The 21,320-nt window shown below is 42.4% G+C and overlaps 1 protein-coding gene across 26 annotated transcripts in view; it reads left to right on the forward strand.

Annotated features, from left to right (window-relative positions):
* SIPA1L1 (signal induced proliferation associated 1 like 1) overlaps window positions 1–21,320 on the forward strand; it is a 377,379-nt gene that overhangs the window by 326,728 nt on the left and 29,331 nt on the right. For 24 of the 26 annotated variants that reach the window (XM_072839140.1, XM_072839145.1, XM_072839153.1 and 21 more), the window contains 3 exons: window positions 1,835–1,897; window positions 2,335–2,453; window positions 5,269–5,711. In XM_072839140.1, the coding sequence (XP_072695241.1) occupies window positions 1,835–1,897; window positions 2,335–2,453; window positions 5,269–5,711 (625 nt within the window). The remainder of the gene's footprint in view (window positions 1–1,834; window positions 1,898–2,334; window positions 2,454–5,268; window positions 5,712–21,320) is intronic. The other 2 variants (XM_072839166.1, XM_072839165.1) reach the window with 1 other exon arrangement.

Consider the following 21,320-nt stretch of genomic DNA (forward strand, 5'->3'; position numbering starts at 1 on the left):
GTGATTAGGATCTCTCTCCTCCCTCCTGTGCTGTTCCCCCACCACCACCGCCCCCTCCCCCTCCCCCCGCTCTGCTATTAAGCTGTCAGCTGAGGACATGTCTTGTAGTATAAAACAGCTGGATGGGAAAGACTTGCATTAGTGAGCTCTCATTTGGATTTCTGCATAGCCCTTTCTCTCTCTACATGCATTTCTTCTACAGTGACACTGTAACACTAGTTGATACCATAAACTTCTGCCATGAAACAAGACTAAGTCTCAGAACAGTAGCATCAAGGATTTAGTGTCAACAGAGTTGACACATCAGGAACTTGAATCTGGACTGTCGGGTGGGGAACCTTTATCCTATCTCTAGTAGCATTTCCACCGCACAGGTAAAAAGAAATAAATTTCAGGGCTGAAAAAGGTAAAATTTTAAGGCAAAGACCTATCTCTTTTATCTTTTTTGCAACTACATTATTTTGCTCTGTTTTAATGACTTTTCCCTTGTAAACGTACTAATAACCGCAAACGTAGAAAGGAGTAGAGACGTGTTTAGCTAAGACAGGAAATGAGGAGGAGAAATGTAATTCTCAGGTTCTGAAGATTTGCTTTGTTCCAGTAACTTCAGTGAGATGTGCCTTGTTACTGAAGCCATCTGTCATTCCCCACTGTCACAGCACCCACCCCCAACATAGAAAACCTGAGCATTTTCCGATCTGCTGTTCTGCTCTTGACAGAATGTTTTTAATCCCATATGTTTTGATACTGTTGAGATGGTAACGACACATATGAAAAGGATCCCTTCTTCAACATGACTTTAGCAGCTTTTTTTGGCTCGTAGTGCGGGCTCCGAACAGAGCTGCCAGCAAGCCCTTTGTACAGTGCTTGGTGCCACACTTCCCACTCATGTGAAGTCACTAAGGTATCTTGGGACTGGAAAGGGTAATTATGAGCTTTGTCCTAGACCCATATTCATTCTTTCACGTAAACCTCCCTCCAGTCTTTTTTACTTTGCACCTACTCTCATTTGGTGGTGTCCCACCCTTAATAGATTAATAGATGAGACTCTGAAATTAATATCAATGATTCTTTTTAACATGTTTGTTCATCCTTTTAGTAAGATACACCTTTTTTTTTTTTTTTTTCTTTGAAGTAAGATATCCCAGAACCTGCCAGAGAAGCCTTTTTACCAACTGGTGGCCTTTCTCTATCCAAAATCGAAGGCTTCAAATAAAATGTTAAAATATTTTTTCCTAACTTTTTTTATTCCACCATTCTAGAGAAATGACCAAGCTTTCTCTAACTGGCACATCAGCCAGAATTTGGGGCTTGGTTGGTATAAGCCATGCTAGGGAGAAATCAAGAAAAATAATTGTTCTGTTCTCGTTACTTGGCACACTGTATACAGAATGTATCAAGGGCCAATCCTTTATACATTCAATTTGTAAGAACGATTCTCTAATGACTTTCGGGTCACTGAGTGAAAATGCTGAGGAGACTTTTATTTGTTAGCCAGACCCACCTGTCTTTGTACATCCGTGTGTGACAGACTGGTGCCCTGGTGGAAATGAGTTGAGCTTAATTGGCTCACCCATCTCAGCGGATTTCATTTTTCTGCCTCTGCTGTTGGAGATGGTTGAGAGAGTAAAAGAGGATGTCGCCCCGTCCTTTACGTTTAGGAATGGTGTTGCAGAAGTGCAGAACTGTTGCTGTTAGCTATCGGTGTGTTAAAGAAGCCTATATCGCTTACCTTTTACCTTTGGAACCCCATCTTGAACGCCAGCTTGGAGTCCAAAAGGAAGCAATTGTCTTAAGTAAACTAGTTGCTGTGTGTCTTTTCTGTTGTGCTTAGCTTACAGTTATAGAGGACCTCAGGATTTCAATTCTTTTGTCCTCGAGCAGCATGAATATACAGGTAAAATATTTCCAAAGTGTCCTGGTAAGTAACACGTGATTGCATCCGTGCCTGTCTAGGTAATGTAGACCAAGCTAGGTTAGCCATACTTGGCAATGAATGACTTTCATAAATATAATCCATATATTCTCAACTTGCCCCCAAAACCAAAAGTTGATTCCTAACTTTGCCGCGTTGTTCATGGCCTTTGGTTTGGTGGTACTTGGCTATGCTAATGTGTATGATGTGACACACTGTCACCAGCTGCAAGCTTTACCCATCAGCCACTTAGTTTCTGACATGCTGTCTATTGTGTAAACTCTCAACAAGCTTATCGCTGAAATTCAGAGTTTGCTGGTCAGTGACCTGAGAGATGCAATGGCAAGCCGTCTTCATTTGTCAACATGTGCTTGTACCCGTTTAGTGCCTGCACCATAATGTCCTGTGCTGTATTCCAGAGCCAACGTGCCATCTCCCAGCAGTATCAAAGGTACTGCCTGCGTTCCGAGAGAGCCCCAGTGGGAGGTTAATGCGGCAGGATCCGGTGGTCCATTTGTCTCCAAACAAACAAGGGCATGTAAGTTAACTGTAAAATAATAAAAATGACAAGATTTCTAGCAGTGTAGCGATGTGCAAAGTGAAAATGGCAGAGGTGTGCTTTGCTGTTTCTTCCACATGGTCAAAGAAGTCATCCTGGCAGAAAGTGGAGCATTTGCCATGACCCTGGAATTTCTACTGCCAGTGGCCCTAAGGCTGCTTGAAAATAAACTCAAATTCCTCTTTGGTATGCACCTGCCACCCTCACAGATCTGGATGGAAGGCCATGTGATGCAGACACAAGCAGTCCTAAAATGTTGGGAACAGAAATGTGCTAAAAATGGATTTTATTTGCTTATACAGTTGCAAGCATGAGATATGGTTGGAGCATCAGTCAAGGGGACAGACAGCTTCCTGACAACTGCCCTTCCTGCTTCTCTTGTGTAGCTACACACATTTTTGTTTTACCATACCTATACATAATTCCTTATCACTTATGGGTAGAATTAAGAATAAGAGCTTTTGCTCTAGTAAAATGAATATGAAGCTAAGGAAACAGAGCGCACGCCCATGCCTGGGAAGGCACCTTGCACTAGGCTATGTGGTGAGAGATTTACTGAAGGAACGTGATGTTATCATAGTTCTACTTGTAAGTGATAAATTGCCCAATCTGTCAATTTCCCTTCCTTCATTAACACTGAAGGAACATCATTTACTGATGACATGATAAAATAATATTTTGAATAGATTGGGTTAGATTAAATACATTCTTAAAATTAATTTCACCTGTTTCTTTTTAACTTCTTAAAGTCTGGCTACTATAATGTTTAGGATTACAAATGTGGTTCATGTTGTGTCTATAGAAATCTGTTATGTATTTCACACTCTCAGCATATCTCAGTTCGGACTAGCCACGTTAAAAGTGCTCAGCAGCCACACGTGCCAAGGGGCCACCAAAGCCCACAGCACGGATCCAGAGGTGAAGAAGTTCTGTCCTGCAAACATTAAAAATAAATGAAGGCCTTCTAACATAAATGGTGGTGTTGCAAAAAACTAGAGCGGCACCAGTAAAGTCACGGGTTAATTGGTTCTTGTTTAAGAAGACATCTTCAACTTTGAGGTGTAATGTTTGTGTCCTCTCCTGCTGCTTCCCTTCCCCTGGGAAGAGCATGTCCCTTCCTCAAGCAACGGACACACACACTTGTAGCTCCTCTCTTCCTTTCACTCTGTCTCCACCAGCTATCCAGGCGTCCTGTCTCCCATCTAATTTAAAATATTATTTTATTCAGATACCTTTTGAAATATCATTTCTTTGGTGTAAACTATAGAATGTTCTAAACAACTAAGCCACTGTGTAGAAAGGGTTCTATACACATTTTAATTGAAATAATTCACATACCATAATATCCACCCATTTAAAGTATACAGTTTAGTGGGTCTTAGTATATCCACAGAGTTGTGCAACCACCACCATGATCTGACTGCAGAACGCTTTCATCACCCCAAAAAGAAATCCTGAATCCTGAGCCATGCTGGCTCTTCCCAAAATTCCACTCCAAGCGCTTGACCACCAGTCATCCACCTTCCATCTCTGTGGACTTGCCTATTCTGGACAATCATACAACATGTGGCATTTTGTGTCTGGCTTCTTTCGCTTAGCAAAGCATTTTTAAGGCTCATCTGTGTCATAGCATGTATTAGTACTTCTTTCTATGACTAATATCCCATTGAATAGATATACCACATTTTTTAAAATCCACTCATTGGATGATGGACATTTGGGTTGTTCCTCTGTTTTGGGCTATTATGAATAATGCTGCTGGAAATAATCATTTAGAAGGCTTTTTATGAACATATTTTTATCTCTCTTGAATAGATACTAAGAATGGAATTGTAATCATTTTCCCATAGCAGTTGTCCCATTTTACATTCCTACCAACAATGCTGACCATTATTACTGTCTGTCTTTTTGGTTAGAACCATCCTAGTGTGTGAAGTGTTACTTCATTGTGGTGGTGTTTTGTACTTCTCTAGGGACTCAAGATTTTGAGTATCTTTTTATGTGTTTGTTGGCCTTTTGATACATCTTTGAAGAAATGTCTATTCAAATCCTTTGCCCATTTTTTAATTGGGTTCCTTGAAGCACAGAAGTTTTTAGTTTTAATGAAATCCAGGTTATTTTTTTCTTTTATCTTTTGTGCTTTTGGTGTCCTATCCAAGAAACCATTCCATAAATAGGTCATGAAGATGGACACGTAGGTTTTCTTCTAAGAGTCTTAGAGTTTTAGCCTCATACATTTAGGCCGTTGATCTTTTTTAGTGTATTTTTCTGTGTGGCAAGGATTTAACTTCCATCCTCCCTTTTGCATGCAGATACCCTGTTGTCCTAGCACCATAATTCTCCCCCTCCCCTGCCCAATTGTATTGATTTGGCACCTCTGCATAAATTTTACTTTGAAGGACTCCTTAGAAAGCTGTTTTCTAAATAGCTGCCAATTGGGGAAGGAAAAGGAGATCTCTTTGGGAATAAATCTTATATTCTTCCTTATATTTATTCTGAGTGGAGGACTTTTGGAATCCAACATACTCTCCGATTAAGGTGATCTCAATACTATTGCTATTTTAGCCAAGTGAATGAAAAATTGATTCTAAAAAAAACCTATTTCTAGCATTCTTTGCCGTGAACATTCTGAATAGGCTTTTCCAGGCATCTCCTATCTGGTTTCTATCATTGGAATTTTTGTGCTGTGAGAACCCCATAGCCAGAAACATGCCATGGGGTCTTTGTCCCAGTATTTCTTCCTAGTGTTCAAGAAGCAAAACGTACACTTAGGTCAGTCTTGCTTCCCTTGCAGTCCGATAGCCACTACTCGAGCCACTCCAGCAGCAATACCCTCTCCAGCAATGCATCGAGTGCCCACAGTGATGAGAAGTGGTACGACGGGGACCGCACCGAATCTGAGCTCAACAGCTACAACTATCTGCAAGGCACATCTGCCGACAGTGGCATCGACACCACCTCCTACGGCCCCAGCCACGGCAGCACAGCCTCCCTGGGGGCTGCCACGTCTTCCCCTCGCTCAGGACCAGGCAAGGAGAAAGTGGCACCCCTATGGCACAGTTCCAGCGAAGTGATCTCCGTGACTGATCGGACTTTAGAGACAGAGGGCCTCGGCCTGGACCGGAAGACCGAGTCCTCCCTGAGCTTGGATATCCACAGCAAGAGCCAGGCCGGCTCAAGCCCCCTGACAAGGGAGAACAGCACTTTCAGCATAAATGATGCTGCTTCCCACACGAGGTAGGTGCCCTCTCCTGCCTAGGCCATGCCCAGCCCAGCCCTGGCCCGGGTTCCCAGCCTCAGCTTCATCCCACTTCCCTTCGCTCAACACGTACGAAGAAGGGGTTTTCCATGCACTGACTGTTATTTTCACATACGCCTGGTATTTGTCACCAAAGTACTTTTTTCCCTGTAATCCTAATGCATTATTTTCAACTGAGGAAGGTTTATGGATTTGGTCTATAAAAACTTTCTTTGTACCAGAATCAGAGAATTTTAGGATTCTGGCTTTCAGGTAGTGATAGAGAATGAAACAGTCTTAAGACACTGAAAGAAAATCTTGAGCATATTTTTAAAAGAAAGGGGTCTTTTCTAAGACTAATGCATCATTATTTATGATGCTAAACACATCCTTCACACTGCCTCTCTGTCAGAGAACATCACTTAACCAATGCTTGCATGGTAATTCCTCCTCACGAATTGCCTCCTGACAGTGTGTGTTGAGTTGAGGGTGGGGTGGGGGGTATCCAGTCTAAGAGTGCAGCTAAAATTAGATATCCCATCTACCTTTCCAAATAGGAAAGCACACATTCTCCTATAGCCTTGGAGATCTTCTGATAGGCAAAATAAATAGCATTCTTCATTTTATCTTTTAGATTTGAGCTCCAAATCCAAAATATGACAGGATTCTTCCTTTTTAAGGAAAAAATACTCCACCACTATCTTTTTGAGCCTATTGATGTCTGTGGTGGTTTCACCTTTTACCTTTTATTGTTGTCAGTCATTGGTTATTTTTCATGACAGCACCTAACCTTGCTGTCTGCTGGGCCTCCTTTATTATCATGCCCTAAAGAAAAGTAGCAGAGAAACTAAATTTAGTTTTACTTTTCTGCTGGGAATCTAGGCACATAATCTGTCAGTAAACCCCAGATCATCTTAATAACAGAGGATGTACTCTGTTTAATTTGGATTTGTTTAACATGATCAGTTAAATATTCAGTCCTCTCATTGTGTCTGTACTGTTACTGATGAGATTCTTGAGCTTCCCGTCTGAAAATGCCAAGCTGGCGTTTGAAGCACTTCACAAGTTTTATTTCTGTTTACACTACCACATTATCCATCTAAAAACCACATGACCCCCCTACCCCCACCCCCAGCGTAAGCAAAAAGGCAATGGGAAAATTGTCTTGGTATTCTCGAGTACCTGGCATCCAGTTCCCTTTCCACAATTAAGAAAATGTTTGCTTCAGATAGGTGAAGGAAGTTTTTGGGAAAGTAGAACAGAAAGCTGAGTGAAATACCATAATGATGTACCGTGGACCTAGAGTCCTGTGACAGAATCATGACAATGACTCGCTGTTGAGGACATGCCCCACCATCTCATCAGCGAATCCTGTGCCCTGACTCAGACTGTTTTTCAGTTCTGAATGGTTTCTGTGTCGTTTCTAGGTTTAGCTCAACTCCTGTCTTGTTGGTATTCAGTTCTTTATTTTGAAAGGAGGCTATCTTTTTAAGAATTATACTCCATTTGGGGATATCGTGCTCTGGTCTAATTTGATGGCAGAAGAAAGTTATGGAAGTCTTACCTAGAATAGCATCCTCATGAAGTAAGGTTGAAAAGGGTTGGACCTCTGAACCCAAAGCACAAGATGTCAGCTGTGCCACCTAACAAACCCCAGGGGATCCACAGAGTTCTCCCCACTGAAAAGGAGGCACCTGGGCTTACATCCTCTGAATGTGCTGACTGGAGTTGCTTGCAGGCCTCAAAGGATTATCTAAATTTTCTGCTTCAAACTGACCATGCAGAAATCATTTAAATCATCATTTGGGAATAACTCTTCTGTTGAAAGTCAAACTTACTGGAGAAGAGAAGAATGTGGCCTTTCAGGGAGGGTGGCAAAGCATTCCCCCCCACTGATAGGTTGAGTCACATTCATTTCTAGACTCTGGTAAGCGAGGATGCTTTGTGACTTCAGTCTGTTGATCTTGGCAGAGTGAGCTGGATAATCAGAGCTTTAGCAGACTTCCTTCTCTGGAGGAAGAAGGACTTAGCCACCAAATGCACAGTGCTGGAGAAACTAAAATCACTGCAAATTAGAGTGTTTGTGTCCTCAGAAGACAGGAATAGCAATTAATGTGGAGATCTCTTGACAGTGCATAAAAGAGCTCGTACCTGGGTCTCAGTGACAAAATCTAAATTACAGTGATTAAGTTCCATTGCGTATTTCTGGCTGGGCTGTGTTCCTACCCTTCTGTCCTCCAGTCCCCCCCTGTTGATGATCGTGCAGGTTTTTTGTGGCACCCCAGGAGAACTGCATTAATGTAAGTTGGTAATTACACAGGGTTGTTCTGTTCACATGTCATTAAGAGAAGCCATACACACTGATAACTTCCTACAATTAAAAAGTCTATTAATTGCTCTGAAGTGTTGCTCCCTAGAATATGTATATATTTTCTGTGAAGTTTGGAAATGTAGGGAGAGATTTTTATTTTTTCTTGCAATGGCTATTTCACTTTCAGGTCTTAAACCCCTCCAAAAAAAAAGGTTTATGGCAACCATGGGAGAGATGAAGACCATTCTAGTTTTAAAACATTCTTACCAGGGGCTCCAGGGTGGTTCAATCAGTTAAGCATCCAACTCTTGATCTCAGCTCAGGTCTTGACCTTAGGATCTTAGGTTCAAGCCCCACATTGGGCTCCATGCCCAGCATGAAGCCTGCTTTAAGAAGATTGAAAATAAAAGTTAATAAAAATAAGACTCTTACCAGCTGGGCTCGTCTTAGAGTTCTGGCCTGGGCTGTAGGCAGTGCTGGTTTGTGTGGTGACCAGAGACTCCCTTAGCATAGTGTTCTCGTCCTCCATAACGAGTAGTATTACTGACGTCAGAACTAGATTCAAGACACACATTTTTTTTTAATTTATTTTTTATTGGTGTTCAATTTACCAACATACAGAATAACCCCCAGTGCCCGTCACCCATTCACTCCCACCCCCCGCCCTCCTCCCCTTCTACCAACCCTAGTTCGTTTCCCAGAGTTAGGAGTCTTTACGTTCTGTCTCCCTTTCTGATACTTCCCACACATTTCTTCTCCCTTCCCTTCTATTCCCTTTCACTATTATTTATATTCCCAAAATGAATGAGAACATATAATGTTTGTCCTTCTCCGATTGACTTACTTCACTCAGCATAATACCCTCCAGTTCCATCCATGTCGAAGCAAATGGCGGGTATTTGTCATTTCTAATGGCTGAGTAATATTCCATTGTATACATAAACCACATCTTCTTTATCCATTCATCTTTCGATGGACACCGAGGCTCCTTCCACAGTTTGGCTATTGTGGCCATTGCTGCTAGAAACATCGGGGTGCAGGTGTCCCGGCGTTTCATTGCATCTGTATCTTTGGGGTAAATCCCCAACAGTGCTATTGCTGGGTCGTAGGGCAGGTCTATTTTTAACTCTTTGAGGAACCTCCACACAGTTTTCCAGAGTGGCTGCACCAGTTCACATTCCCACCAACAGTGCAAGAGGGTTCCCTTTTCTCCACATCCTCTCCAACATTTGTGGTTTCCTGCCTTGTTAATTTTCCCCATTCTCACTGGTGTGAGGTGGTATCTCATTGTGGTTTTGATTTGTATTTCCCTGATGGCAATTGATGCAGAGCATTTTCTCATGTGCGTGTTGGCCATGTCTATGTCTTCCTCTGTGAGATTTCTGTTCATGTCTTTTGCGCATTTCATGATTGGATTGTTTGTTTCTTTGGTGTTGAGTTTAATAAGTTCTTTATAGATCTTGGAAACTAGCCCTTAATCTGATACGTCATTTGCAAATATCTTCTCCCATTCTGTAGGTTGTCTTTTAGTTTTGTTGACTGTATCCTTTGCTGTGCAAAAGCTTCTTATCTTGATGAAGTCCCAATTGTTCATTTTTGCTTTTGTTTTTTTTTTTTGCCTTCGTGGATGTATCTTGCAAGAAGTTACTGTGGCTGAGTTCAAAAAGGGTGTTGCCTGTGTTCTCCTCTAGGATTTTGATGGAAACTTGTCTCACATTTAGATCTTTCATCCATTTTGAGTTTATCTTTGTGTATGGTGCAAGGGAGTGGTCTAGTTTCATTCTTCTGCATGTGGATGTCCAATTTTCCCAGCACCATTTATCGAAGAGGCTGTCTTTCTTCCAATGGATAGTCTTTCCTCCTTTATCGAATATTAGTTGACCATAAAGTTCAGGGTCCACTTCTGGGTTCTCTATTCTGTTCCATTGATCTATGTGTCTGTTTTTGTGCCACTACCACACTGTCTTGATGACCACAGCTTTGTAGTACAACCTGAAATCTGGCATTGTGATGCCCCCAGATACGGTTTTCTTTTTTAAAATTCCCCTGGCTATTCGGGGTCTTTTCTGATTCCACATAAATCTTAAAATAATTTGTTCTAACTCTCTGAAGAAAGTCCATGGTATTTTGATAGGGATTGCATTAAACGTGTATATTGCCCTGCGTAACATTGACATTTTCACAATATTAATTCTGCCAATCCATGAGCATGGAATATTTTTCCATCTCTTTGTGTCTTCCTCAATTTCTTTCAGAAGTGTTCTATAGTTTTGAGGGTATAGATCCTTTACATCTTTGGTTAGGTTTATTCCTAGGTATCTTATGATTTGGGTGCAATTGTAAATGGGATTGACTCCTTAATTTCTTTTTTCAGTCTCATTGTTAGTGTATAGAAATGCCACTGATTTCTGGGCATTGATTTTGTATCCTGCCACGCTACCGAATTGCTGTATGAGTTCTAGCAATCTTGGGGTGGAGACTTTTGGGTTTTCTATGTAGAGTATCATGTCATTGGCGAAGAGGGAGAGTTTGACTTCTTCTTTGCCAATTTGAATGCCTTTAATGTCTTTTTGTTGTCTGATTGCTGAGGCTAGGACTTCCAGTACTATGTTGAATAGCAGTGGTGAGAGTGGACATCCCTGTCTTGTTCCTGATCTTAGGGGAAAGGCTCCCAGTGCTTCCCCATGGAGAATGATATTTGCTGTGGGCTTTTCGTAGATGGCTTTTAAGATGTTGAGGAATGTTCCCTCTATCCCTACACTCTGAAGAGTTTTGATCAGAAATGGATGCTGTATTTTGTCAAATGCTTTCTCTGCATGTAATGAGAGGATCATATGGTTCTTGGTTTTTCTCTTGCTGATATGATGAATCACATTGATTGTTTTACGGGTGTTGAACCAGCCTTGTGTCCCAGGGATAAATCCTACTTGGTCATGGTGAATAATTTTCTTAATGTATTGTTGGATCCTATTGGCCAGTATCTTGTTGAGAATTTTTGCATCCATGTTCATCAGGGATATTGGTCTGTAATTCTCCTTTTTGGTGGGGTCTTTGTCTGGTTTTGGAATTAAGATGATGCTGGCCTCATAGAACGAATTTGGAAGTACTCCATCTCTTTCTATCTTTCCAAACAGCTTTAGGAGAATAGGTATGGTTTCTTCTTTAAAGGTTTGATAGAATTCCCCTGGGAAGTCATCTGGCCCTGGACTCTTGTGTCTTAGGAGGTTTTTGATGACTGCTTCAATTTCCTTCCTGGTTATTGGCCTGTTCAGGTTTTCTATTTCTTCCTGTTCCAGTTTTGGTAGTTTGTGGCTTTCCAGGAATGCGTCCATTTCTTCTAGATTGCCTAATTTATTGGCGTATAGCTGTTCATAATATGTTTTTAAAATCGTTTGTATTTCCTCGGTGTTGGTAGTGATCTCTCCTTTCTCATTTATGATTTTATTAATTTGAGTCTTCTCTCTCTTCTTTTTAATAAGGCTGGCTAATGGTTTATCTATCTTATTAATTCTTTCAAAGAACCAACTCCTGGTTCTGTTGATCTGTTCCACAGTTCTTCTGGTCTCGATTTCGTTAAGTTCTGCTCGAATCTTTATTAACTCTCTTCTTCTCCTGGGTGTAGGATCTATTTGCTGTTTTTTCTCTAGCTCCTTTATGTGTAAGGTTAGCTTTTGTATTTGAGTTCTTTCCAGTTTTTGAATGGATGCTTGTATTGCGATGTATTTCCCCCTTAGGACTGCTTTTGCTGCATCCCAAAGATTTTGAACGGTTGTATCTTCATTCTCATTAGTTTCCATGAATCTTTTTAATTCTTCCTTAATTTCCTGGTTGACCCTTTCATCTTTTATTTTATTTTATTTTTTTCCTTTCATCTTTTAGCAGGATGGTCCTTAACCTCCACGTGTTTGAGGTCCTTCCAAACTTCTTGTGATTTAGTTCTAATTTCAAGGCATTATGGTCTGAGAATATGCAGGGGACGATCCCAATCTTTTGGTATCAGTTCAGACCCGATTTGTGACCCAGTATGTGGTCTATTCTGGAGAAAGTTCCGTGTGCACTTGAGAAGAATGTGTATTCAGTTGAGTTTGGATGTAAAGTTCTGTAGATATCTGTGAAATCCATCTGGTCCAGTGTATCATTTAAAGCTCTCGTTTCTTTGGAGTTGTTGTGCTTAAAAGACCTATCGAGTATAGAAAGAGCTAGATTGAAGTCACCAAGTATAAGTGTATTGTTATCTAAGTATTTCTTTTCTTTGGTTATTAATTGATTTATATATTTGGCAGCTCCCACATTCGGGGCATATATATTGAGGATTGTTAAGTCCTCTTGTTGGATAGATCCTTTAAGTATGAGATAGTGTCCCTCTTCATCTCTCACTACAGTCTTCGGGGTAAATTTTAGTTTATCTGATATAAGGATTGCTACCCCTGCTTTCTTTTGAGGACCATTCGAATGGTAAATGGTTCTCCAACCTTTTATTTTCAGGCTGTAGGTGTCCTTCTGTCTAAAATGAGTCTCTTGTAGACAGCAAATAGATGGGTCCTGCTTTTTTATCCAGTCTGAAACCCTGCGCCTTTTGATGGGGTCATTAAGCCCGTTCACGTTCAGAGTTACTATTGAGAGATATGAGTTTAGTGTCATCATGATATCTATTCAGTCCTTGTTTTTATGGATTGTTCCACTGAACTTCTTCTTAAAGGGGAATTTTAAGAGTCCCCCTTGGGATCCCTGGGTGGCGCAGTGGTTTAGCGCCTGCCTTAGGCCCAGGGCGCGATCCTGGAGACCCGGGATCGAATCCCACGTCAGGCTCCCGGTGCATGGAGCCTGCTTCTCCCTCTGCCTGTGTCTCTGCCTCTCTCTCTCTCTCTCTGTGACTATCATAAATAAATAAAAATTAAAAAAAAAATTTTTAAGAGTCCCCCTTAATATTTCTTGCAGAGTTGGTTTGGAGGTCACATATTCTTTCAGTTCCTGCCTGTCTTGGAAGCTCTTCTCTCTCCTTCCATTTTAAATGAGAGCCTTGCTGGATAAAGTATTCTTGGTTGCATGTTCTTCTCATTTAGGACCCTGAATATATCTTGCCAGACTTTTCTGGCCTGCCAGGTCTCTGTGGAGAGGTCTGCTGTTACCCTAATACTCCTCCCCATAAAAGTCAGGGATTTCTTGTCTCTTGCTGCTTTAAGGATCTTCTCTTTATCTTTGGAATTTGCAAGCTTCACTATTAAATGTCGAGGTGTTGAACGGTTTTTATTGATTTTAGGGGGGGATCTCTCTATTTCCTGGATCTGAATGCCTGTTTCCCTTCCCAGATTAGGAAAATTTTCAGTTAGAATTTGTTCAAATACATATTCTGGCCCTCTGTCCCTTTCAGCGCCCTCGGGAACACCAATTAAACGTAGGTTTTTCTTCCTCAGGCTGTCGTTTATTTCCCTTAATCTATTTTCATGGTCTTTTAATTGTTTGTCTCTTTTTTCCTCAGTTTCCCTCTTTGCCATCAACTTGTCTTCTATGTCACTCACTCGTTCTTCCACCTCGTTAACCCTCGTCGTTAGGACTTCTAGTTTGGATTGCATCTCATTCAATTGATTTTTAATTTCTGCCTGATTAGCTCTAAATTCTGCAGTCATGAAGTCTCTTGAGTCCTTTATGCTTTTTTCTAGAGCCACCAGTAGCTGTATAATAGTGCTTCTGAATTGGCTTTCTGACATTGAATTGTAATCCAGATTCTGTAGCTCTGTGGGAGAGAGGACTGTTTCTGATTCTTTCTTTTGAGGTGAGGTTTTCCTTCTAGTCATTTTGCTCAGTGCAGAGTGGCCAAAAAGCAAGTTGTATTGGGAAAAGGAGAAAAAGAGAGGAGAGAAAGAAGGAAAGAAAAGAGAAAGAGAAAAAAAAGGAAGAAAAAAAAGAAGAAAAAGAGAAAGAAAAAGAAAGAAAGGGGAAAAAAGGGTGGGAGAAGCAAACAAATCAAAAAGCAAAACAAAACAAACAAAAAAAAAAACCCACCGGGGAGTATCTTCTGATTCTGTGTACTTTAAGTCCCTTGGCTTCTCCTGGAAGTTGTCCGTCTAGCTGGTCTTCTGGGGGAGGGGCCTGCTGTGCTGATTTTCAGGTGTTAGCACTTGGGGGAGCTGCTGTGCCCCTGCCTGGTGCAGGGCTCAGTGGGGGTTGTTTACCCCGTGAGGCCGCAGGAGGAACAGCCCTAGTGGCGGGGCCAGCTCTGGAGCCCTGGAGTCAGCCCCCGCAGTAACTCCGGAGCTCTCGGTCTGCAGGGCCTGGAGGCTCCGGGGCGGGGCCGCTGATCTGCTCAGCTGGGGCAGGAGCGTCCTCGCTGTCCTGGGCCCTCCCGGCCTCTGCCTGTCCGGGGGGAGGCCGGATCCTGGGCTGTGTCCCGGCGCCCTGTGCTCCGGAGCCTGCGCTGTTGGATTCGCGCTCCCGGGCCGCGCAGCCCCCTCCGCGGAGCCGCTGCCCGAGCCCCTCCTGGCTGCTCCGGGTCCCGCCGGGTCCCACCGTGCGCGCTGCAGCCCTTAGGGAGCTCGGCGCACTCTCCTGGGCGCGCAGTTGCTGTTACTGTCCCGGGGAGCCCGAGGGCATCCCCGCCCTCCTGGGTCCTGCTCCACCTCCCTGCGAGCCCCTTTCCGCCCGGGAAGGTCGGTGCAGCTCCTGCGTCTCCGGGACGGGGCTCTCCTGTCCTGGGGACCCTCGCCCCGGCCTCAGCCCGGCTCCTCGCGGGCCCCTCCCCCTTGGAGGCCTTTGTTTCTTTATTTCTTTTTTCCCCGTCTTCCTACCTTGATAGAAGCGCGAACTCTTCTCACTGTAGCATTCCAGGTGTTCTCTCTTTAAATCTCAGGCCGAATTCATAGATTTTCAGGATAATTTGAAGGTTTTCTAGGTAATTTGGTGGGGACAGGTGATTTGGGGACCCTGCTCTTACGCCATCTTGCCCCTCCCCCAGACACACATTTTAAAGCTAAAAACCCCACCACAGAGTTGCAAAAACACATTTCTTCTGTAATGACCTGACCTGACCTATTTCAGCATCCAGGCTTCTACAGCCACCCTCACCTGCCAGCCATTCTGCTGCTTCCTCTTGATTCCTGTAGGCCCCCTTAGAGCTCTGTAGCCAGTGAGCACCTACCCATGTGATGACGTACTTCTCCCTGCAACCGCTGGGATTTCTCAGATAAGGGACACCTTATCTGAGGATTTCTCACCCGCTCTGTTCATCCTAAGCACCTTTGCATATCGAGTGCCACTGTGCATATAGTAGGTAGGTGCTCAGTACATCTTGGTCATCAAATAGGGAGAACTTGTTCCTTTAAGTTTCCACTCTGTCGCCTGATGACTCCTCAGAGCCCCCACTAATAATCTAGTTCAAAAAAGACATGAATCCTCAACTCCCGACTACCACTGTAGTATTTCGTACTGTATAGATGTGTCAATATCTGCACACAGTTATAGTGCTTTTATGTTTAGATATATGTATATGTATAAGAGTATACAAAAGTCCCAGTACAGCATGGACTTTTAGTAGAGTCATCTCTATGTAAGATTTTTTTAATCTGCAAAGTACAACCAGGAAGCATTTCAATAGCTTATATGCAAGGATCAATCAGTATCTGGATGTAAGTTGGTCGGTGTCTGACATTCACTAGAAGGAATAAAGTCTAGGGAAAATGCCTGCCCATGGTCATCCGTATGGTTCAATTTCATGAATGTGGTTTTTCTGGTTGACCTAATAAGTTAATTCTTCATGCCAGAAACGCTGTTATGTCTCTTAAGAATAGAGGTAAAGAAGGATTTCTTATATTTAGTTTATGTCAAACACCAAGACGTGCCTTGGGCTTTTGGAGTACACTGGACCATCTGTGTGTGCAGTAGAGCTGGTGTGTTTAAATCTTGTTCTCTGCCCTCTCTGGTATCTGTATATGTGAAAACTCAGTCTTCTTTGTTTAGAAATTATCCTGTTGTCTTGATCTGTAATACTTCTCTTAAATCTGTCCTGCCTGGAATTTTTTTTTAATTGCTAACAATTAATTGCCTCTCGTCGATACTTTTTTCTTAAGGTGAGAGTTTCATCTAAGTTTTATGGGCCATTTCAGAATTTAAAAGTGCACCCTCTGGAATGATAAACCCAGAACCTCTCTTCAAAACATTGTTGGCTCTGCTTATCGTATGTTTGTGGGTCATTTGCATTAAAATTTCTTCTTTGTGGTCCAACACACAATGGATATTCAGGATTATATTATATTTTGCTTTTATATAGCAGAACTTTAGGTGACCCTGTGCTAAGCTCTTGTGCCCCATTTCTTTCAGTGGGTGATTATTTTATCCAGAATATAGTAAGGTTCAGCTAACCTCAAAGATGAGAAACAGAACCACTATGGTTGAAATTTCAAGTGAACATTGAGAAAATGAAATCTCTTTCAAGCCACAGATGTCAGATTGCTCGACGCAGCCCTCACTGCCCCTAAGTTTATCACTACTTTGCTCTGTGAGGCAACTAATTCATTCATCCTCTCAATATGAAAAGCCTAAATTCTCCAAATGCCATTAAATCATAAGGCCAAAAGGAATTCTGAAAGAACAGAGTCCATCCCTTATCCTATTAAAACCATCCTACCAGGATGAGAACTTGTCCAACTGCTACAACATCGGGGAGAGGAGAGAGAATCCCAAAAGAGAGAGTCCACACCCTTTCTGAGGATTTCCAGTGCCTACCATGTCCTCTTCCTCCTCAAAACTTTGTCCCATGTCTCCATATCTGAAATTCCACTCGCTGCAGCTTAAATACACAATTAAGAGATAATAAATGGTTTCTCTGAGCTGAATTTTTTCTAAACATTAAGATTTTTGAAGGCTAAGATTATAAAATTTATAGACACCAACAAGAGACCATTGGAAAAAAAATTTTTTAATTTTGTAACAGCCCTCCACCTCCAGGCAAGTCGAGAGGGATGTTAGGGAAACTAGATTGGCATCCTGAGATGCAACTGCAAGTCCACTTCTGCCACTGACCAGCGCTCTGGCCAGTCGGGGCATTTCACCACACTTGTCCCTTATCTGTGCTCTCATAAACACCCTGCCTTCTTACTGAATTGTCATTTTTATATGTCTGTGAGAATAAGAAAAGGTTATGGAGTATATTGCAAACTGTAAATGTTCTTTTGAAATGAAAGGTTTTCTGGCATTTCCTTGTTTAAGCTCTCCACCACCCACCCTAATGAGGCTTATCTTGCTACTTTTCCTTCAGTTAACACATATCTACCACAGGTCCTGTGATTATCCTTTACGTGTCTCATTCTACAATTACAGTTTTGCTTCTCAACTTTTGTGCTTTGTGTTCTTTGTCCTTTTTAGATGCCAAACCCGAACGTGACATTCTTATCAGCTGTGCCTAAAAAATGATAATATTTATAGTTCTCTTGTTAGCTCCCTACTTTATAACTAGCTCAGCATTGCAGACTTGTTGAGATTGTGGTCCACTGTGACCCCTGAAGCCCCTCCTACTGTGTATGCCCAGCCACCCATCTCCCTGTGCTTTATATATTAGTGTGCCTTGTACTCATGAAATAACTCCTGTTACTTGTTTTTATTCTAGTTAACATACAGGGCAATAATTGGTTTCAGGAGTAGAATTCAGTGATTCACCCCTTATAGGACGCAGTGCTCACCATATAAATATCTCATGTTGTAGATGAACAGCTTTCTTTACCACAATTACTTGGATGTCCCCTTTGCCAGCTACATCATTCCGTACTTGTTTCTCCCTGATCCTTTAGAATTAGTGTCTCCTGAAGCCCAGTATTGGACAGAATCGGCTAGTGTTAAAAATAGTAGGAGCAGGAGTCCTCCTCAATCTCATATCCTCCACATTATTTGTCACCCGAAGGCTTATTTGTTATTTGTCCAAGTAATCACAGGAAACCCAGTCGGCTCCCCTTCCCTTGGTGTTAAGCCAGCACTCAGCCTTTGCGCAGATTTTGTCGTAGTCATTAGGTGACTAATTGCTGGTCTCCCCTTCCTGAAAAGATCATCCTTCGCAGACTGAGGCAGTCTAAAATCTGGCCCTCTGTGTCACGTCTGGATAGTAGACAACCACGTGTTTCCTTCGGCAGCACAGTGTGGCCGATGTGTTCCGCAGGGGCGGTGGTCTCAACGACAGTGCAGAAATGCAGGACAGCTTCCCAGGCCCTCAGCGCTTGGGCACTTGGGCCTTTGTCTCCTGACACTCAGGCTGCTCCATCCTCTGCAAGGTCGACAAGCAGATGTAACTCCCACTTTGTGACGTGGTACCTGCCGTGACCAGCAGATTGATCATCCAACAACCTCTCCTATAAAGTTTTACCACAGCGGGGAATGTAAAATAACCAGGTTGCAGTGCATTTGGTTCATGGTTTCGTTGGATTGAGACTAGAAGTTTGGACAGACTGTCCTACATGTTGAGTAACACTGTCGCCTCTTTTCTCTTTGTATGACATACCCTGTGTGCCCCTGTGCATGCAACTCTCTTCCATTTCAAAATTTATGTCCTGAAATGACCAAATAAATCAAAGCTTGGTCCCTTTTTAGGAAAGGGGGAATGCCCTGTAGTTTATATAAAAAATAAAGTTAGTGGCTTCTTCGTGTGGCATCCAGGAGCACTCTGACCAAATTGTGAGTGGCTCCTGTTTGGCCATACAGTTAAACTCACTCTTGATACCATGAGAAAAGTAGCGGGTATTGTGTTTGTCATGTCCTAACGTACTGATTACTTTTCTCATTTTGTTACATATTACTCACTCATTACATCCTTACCCAAGTCCCGTGGAGAGATCTCATTTGCCATGGGTAAAAGCAGATTGCAGCATATTGAATTAACTTGAAATCTCCAGGATAACGAAACAACCCAGCCACACAGTTCCTCTGTAAAAGTGAGCTGATGGCTTTGTTTTAGTTGTTCTGTAATTAAAGGCACCTCGCAGATTCCCAGGGGCAACATGCACCTGCACTGCCCGCTAGGTGGTCCAAGGCCAGCAGGTTAGTCAGCTTCAAGGAGCCCCACCAACATCAGGGCCTGGGGACGAGGCTACAAAAGAAGGAGACCCCCCATTTTAGAGTGGGAGGAGATGAGAGGCCAACACAGTAGTCCTTAAAACTCTAGGGACATAGGAATCCTTTGGGAGTTCGTTAAACTACAGCTCTCTGGGGCCCTCGAAGATCTGCCACAAGCCAAGGAGTCCTCATTTATATAGATTCTTGCAGGTGGCCGCAGGAACACTGCTCTGTGGCTTCACCTTCTTGATCTTGAAGATATGAAGTTAGATTTTTGATGAAGTCATAACAGTATGAATAATTCAGCTGATTCCAGCAGTTCTCAATCGGTGTGCACGCTTGGGGGAGAGTTGGCAAAAATACATATAACCCAGGCACCACCCCGACTCTATCAGATTAAAATCTCTGGGATTAAGGCCCAAGAATGTGCGCTTTGAAAGCTCCCAGGTGAACCTCCCGTGCCTACTTGGAATTAGAGGCCAAGTGAACCAAAGTACTCACCTTACTTCATGCTGCGAGTTGTATACATTAAAGGAAGGACTGCCTATGAGTTATTCATTTGTTTTTGCTTTTACCTTTGTTCCCAAATCTAATCAATCGTTAAGTAGGGCTGTCTTGATTATAACCATTAGTGAATACGAGTGTGCTTTTATTTCACACCTGGGAGCTAGTGCCAGCCATCATGTTCACAGATAAAACCAATAATTGGGTCTGTGGCCTTATTTAAGCAATTATCCTTTTAAGAATACACTTGTAAACAGAAGCATAATCTGTAGATTGGATTATTTCTTTCAGTAAAAATAAATCGACACCCAGTTTTAAATACAGCCTGAGTAAAACACACTGGTTTCATGCATAAATCTCTCATACATTTCAAATGAATAGCTAATTTATTTGACAGTTTCTTTCATCACATATTGAATGCCTACAATGGCCAGCGACTGTGGTGGGCATGGAGAATATAGCAGTGAAAGAGAAAAAGTTCAGCCCTTGTGGGGGTTACATTTAAGTGGGGGAGACAGACTCTCGACAAGATAGAGGAGTAAAATAGCACACTCCATACATGCTAAAGAGATACTCTTTGCCCAACAACTATTTCATTGGCAGTCTACTGTATTCTGACATTGTTAGATACACAAAATAAAAATTCTGCCTTCAAAGACTTATAATCTCGTACAAAAATTTACTGAATGCCCCTCAGGGAAATGATACTAATTAAATTCACACAGGAAGCAAAGATCTCTGAAAACTGTATATGCTCTATATATTGCTCTCTCTCTCTCTGATGTTTCCAAGCCTTTTCTGTAACTTCCCCTTTTCAGGCAGGCTGGACATTATGGCTAAAACCAGCATAGCTGTTTTGTAAAACATGGAGAAATGATTTTTTTTTTGGTTTTTTTTTTTAATTGTTTTTAAGGAGAAGTGATTTATAAATTAATTGGACTATGCAATTTGCTTTTCTTCTCATGCTAATTATTCCTGTTTTGACCAAGCATTTCATCTTTGAAAGCCCCAGGGTTTTGAATGCTCATGCTATCATATCAAGATTCTTGCTGCAGAGAAATGGAAACGGTGGGCATTTCAAATGCACATCTGGTATGGTGGTTTTCAGGTTATGAGTTAAGGACCACAGCATCAGCTGGGAACAAGTCAGAAGTGCAGATTCCCATGTGCCTGCCAACCTACTCCATCAGAATCCCTGGGATAGGGTCCTGCAGTCTGTATTTTAACATGCCCAAAATGTGAGCACTAGCTCTAGTAATGCAAAAGCACTTGCATTCACTGGTGGACGCTAATCAAGGCAGGTAGAGCAAGCAGGTACATGATTATCCAAGACCAGAGGTGTGCATGTTAGGCCCCAATTTGTTGTTTTTCACTTTATGGGAGTCTGCTTCAGACCAGGACTACGGAGGAGGCTTGAGACACCCGGACATCTGTGTTATATGTGTGCATGAGGCTAGGTATAGTCAGGTGGGGAAAGTGCAAACCTGAGATAAGCTCTTGTTCCTAAGTAAGCAGTAAACAGCCACCTGCCTGTCCTCTTGTGGCAAATGACCTGAAGGCTACTGCATGCTTACCACTTAGGAAGCTCCTTTTGATGCTCCTGGAGTTACAACGTGTTGCTGATAACCTGTGTCTCTGGTACTGCTCCTCGTACTACTACTGTCCTTACGTCCCTCCGCTTCATTTTTCCTTCTGGTTCATCTTGCACTTTTTGTCTGTTTTCCATAACAGACCTACTATTATTTTGTTCTTGTTGATTTAA

This window comes from Canis lupus, chromosome 9, assembly GCF_048164855.1.
Source record: "Canis lupus baileyi chromosome 9, mCanLup2.hap1, whole genome shotgun sequence".
Classification (NCBI taxonomy): domain Eukaryota; kingdom Metazoa; phylum Chordata; class Mammalia; order Carnivora; family Canidae; genus Canis; species Canis lupus.